Source organism: Myotis lucifugus, unplaced genomic scaffold, assembly GCF_000147115.1.
Source record: "Myotis lucifugus unplaced genomic scaffold, Myoluc2.0 scaffold_842, whole genome shotgun sequence".
NCBI classification, from domain to species: domain Eukaryota; kingdom Metazoa; phylum Chordata; class Mammalia; order Chiroptera; family Vespertilionidae; genus Myotis; species Myotis lucifugus.
Genome location: NW_005871890.1, coordinates 164,471 through 167,967, shown reverse-complemented (window position 1 = coordinate 167,967; position 3,497 = coordinate 164,471). Strand labels below are relative to the sequence as shown.

Below are 3,497 nucleotides of genomic sequence, written 5' to 3'. Positions count from 1 at the left end.
CAGGAGGCAGCCGATCCATGATTCTCTCTCATCATGGATGTTTCTCTCCCTCTCTCTCTCTCTCTCTCTCTCCTTTCCTCTCTCTGAAATCAATAAAAATCTATTAAAAACAAAAAGTAACTTGATTAAAACACAACCACAGAACCAGCCTGCTGGACCTCAGGCTCCGGGCCGGGCCGGATCCGGGCCGGTTGCCCCATCAGCTCCTAGTGGGGGAGGCGCTGAGCCCTCGGGGTCCCTTGTGGACCCAAGTAAGGGGGCGGCAGCGGCACAAGCCCGGGTGTGTCCTCACGTTGGCAGCTGCTGCTCCCTGAGCGGCTCCGGGGCTGGGTTCGCAGGAGCAGGACTTGGCCGGCCCCCGGGAAAAGCAGAGGCCTACGGGGTCTGGGCAGGCGCCCCCCACCTCCCTGTGCCCACCGGTGGCTGACTCTCCCCTGTTCTCCGCCCCCAGGACAGATGAAGGGCTTCTCGCTGCTGGCGGGGCCACGGGAGTTCTGGGTGGACAACGCCACCTCCGTGGCCGTCCCCATGCTGTCGGGCACGGGCACCTTCCCGCACTGGAGCGACCCCCAGAGGAACCTGTCGCTGACCCGCGTGCCGCTCAGCGCCAACGTGGGCCTGCTGCTCGTCCAGCCGCACGACGCCGCGGCCCTGCCCGAGGTGGAGACCCTCACCTTCCAGCACGACCTCCTGACCTGGACCAAGAACCTGGCTCCCCGGTACGGGCCCCGGGGGGGACAAGCTCTGGGTGGGGGCGAGCGTCCCCTCCAGCAGGGACACAGGACAAGCTCTGGGTGGGGGGGAGCATCCCTCCAGCAGGGACACAGGACAAGCTCTGGGTGGGGGTGAGCGCCCCCTCCAGCAGGGACACGTGCCGGCCGCCTTCCCGGGTCTCCAGCACCTGCTCCGTGGGGCCCAGCCGCATGGTGGGAGCCCCCGGGCCACCTAACCTGGGTCCCCCCCGCAGGGCCATGCGCCTGACGATGCCACAGCTGGCGCTGCGAGGCTCCTACGACCTGCAGGACCTGCTGGCCCAGGCCAAGCTGGCCACCCTGCTGGGCGCCGAGGCGAGCCTGGGCAGGATCAGCGACGGCCACCTCCGAGTCGGGCAGGTACGGGCGGCCCTGCCCGCTGGGTCTGTTGGCTCCGGGGGTCTGGGGTGTCCATAGAAGCGACAGAGAGGAAGCTTCTGGAAGGTGGGCGGGCCGGAGGGAAAGGAGGCGTGGCCAGGCGGGTGTGCCCAGGTGGGGAGATGTGACCAGCGCTTTCTGGGCCTGTGCAGAGGTGGGTGGAGAGCAGCAACCCCTCCCACCCCCTGCTGGTGGCTCTGCCCCGCCTGGGCTGGCCGGGGCTCCTCCCTACAGCAGAGTCCAGACCAGGAGGGTGTCCCCCAGCCCAGGGCCGGCCGTGGGACAGCTCCTGCCTTCCAGGAAGCGCCCCACAGGGGACAGAGGGTCCCCCAGCCACAGGGGACAATGCTCCTCGGCCATGGGAAGGGGCCTGTGTGCTCAGGCTCGGTGCTCGGTGCTGCGGACAAACGGGGTCACGCCCAGTCCTGGCCTCAGAGACGGCTGTTGGGGCAGGAGCCGTCTGTGCTAAATGACTGGGGTCAGACCTGGCCGGTGCCGCTCAGTGGATAGAGCGTTGGCCCTTGGACTGAAGGGTCCCGGGTTCGATTCCGATCAAGGGCACGTACCTTGGTTGCAGGCTCGATCCCAGCCCTGGTTGGGTGGGGCGCTTGCAGGAGGCAACCAATCCATGTGTTTCTCTCACATCGATGTTTCTCTCTGTCTTTCCCTCTTTCTTCCACTCTCTCTAAAAATCAATGGAATAATATCTTCAGATGCAGATTAAACAAACAAATAAAAATAAAGAAAAGAAATAAAAATGAAGAGTGGGGTCACCCACGCACGGGTGGCCGGGGGTTCCTCAGGGACAGCCAGGTGGAAGGGGGAGACAGGCGGGTCCGAGGGGCCCTCTGGGGAGGAGCCGCCGTGTCGCTCTGAGCGAGAGTCGTCAAGGGGGTGCAGGCACCGTGCACTGTCTCGCAGGCTGGGACCGTGTCCCCCCGCCCCCCGCCCGCGGGCCCCGTGGTGCTTCCAGGAGCGACCCCAACGCTTGCCGCTTTGCAGGTGCTCAACAGCGTCCTGTTTGAACTCAAAGCAGAGAAGGGGGAGCAGCCCACGGAGCCAGCCCCGCAGCCGACGGGGCCCGAGGCCCTGGAAGTGACCTTGGACCGGCCGTTCCTGTTCGCCATCCAGGATCAAGACTCCACCGCCCTGCACTTCCTGGGCCGCGTGGCCAACCCGCTGAGCATGGCATGAGGCCGGCCACGGGCACCTGGCCACCGCCCCGGCCCCCAGCAGCACGCGTTTGTCAGCACCGTCCTCCCCTTTGTATTCCCCTGAGCCAGCCGGGAGCCGAGAGCAGCCTTTCTCTGGGGCGCAGCAGCCTCCGGGCCTCAGGTTTAGGGGGAGCCCCGAGGGGATGGGGGTCCTAAGAACCAGCGTTCAGCTCAGGGCGACTGTTCCGGAAAGAGTTTGCACAGACCGGCCTGCGTGTGGAAGCGATCATCGCTTCCTCTTTCACTGGGAACGGAAACTGGGCTTTAAGAGTAAGACCCCCGCCCTCCGCGGCCCTGGGTGTGTGCAGCGTGTGGAAGGGGAGCCGCGACCTGCACGCACGTGCCACACGCCCGCATCCTTCTTGGTTTCCCCGTTTTTCTCTCCCACGTGCGTGGGGGGTTTTGAATTTGTTAGAATGTCACCCCGTGGCTGGTTATCCTGTTACTAATAAATGTCTTACAACAAAAAGCAAAAAGGGAAGATTCTCTCTTTCACCGAACAGAACGAATATGAGTCACTGAGCAGACACACAGGGGCTCGGAGTCATATTTTGTTTTGTTTTTTTCTTTTCTCTCTTTTTTAAATGTTTTAAATTGGTTTGAGAGAGAGAGAGAGAGAGAGAGAGAGAGAGAGACTGATTTATTGTTCCACGTATTTCCGCATTCATGGTTGGTTCTTGTAAGTGCCCTGACCGGGGATCGAACCCATAACCTTGGTGTATTGGGACGGTGCTCTAACCACTGAGAAACCTAGCCTGGCTCTGAGCCATAGTTTGGACGGCATTCCCATGGGAGGCGGGGCCTGCAGGGAGCCATCCTTTGAAGAAATTGAAGGTGATGTTTTCTGGACCTTCCTTCCTACAGGCAGTGACCGTCTGTGTGCTGGACAAGCGGCCTGGGGGGCGGCCTGGGAGGCTGGGAAGGGGCGGGGCAGACGGGAGCCTCATCCTGGGACTCAGGTCAGGCTGTCACTCACTGTGCCCGGGAGCAGGAGAGCGAGATCCCGTCACTGCCCATTTCCTATGTCTGTTGGGTGTCCCTGCCTGCCCTCCTCGGGGTCAGCACCCCCCCTCCACCTGCTAAATCCTGGGCAGAGCCTGAGGAGGGGGTGGGCGCCGGGCAGGCCCTTGCTGCTCCCCAATACCGGACGCTG

The 3,497-nt window shown here is 63.1% G+C and overlaps 1 protein-coding gene across 1 annotated transcript in view; it reads left to right on the top strand.

The window, feature by feature from the left end:
* AGT (angiotensinogen) overlaps positions 1-2,811 on the top strand; it is an 8,855-nt gene extending 6,044 nt beyond the window's left edge. Inside the window, exons 3-5 of the mRNA XM_006106517.3 lie at positions 452-719; positions 968-1,112; positions 2,133-2,811. Coding sequence (XP_006106579.1) covers positions 452-719; positions 968-1,112; positions 2,133-2,324 — 605 coding nt within the window. The 3' untranslated portion in view covers positions 2,325-2,811. The remainder of the gene's footprint in view (positions 1-451; positions 720-967; positions 1,113-2,132) is intronic.
* Positions 2,812-3,497: the final 686 nt, after the last annotated feature.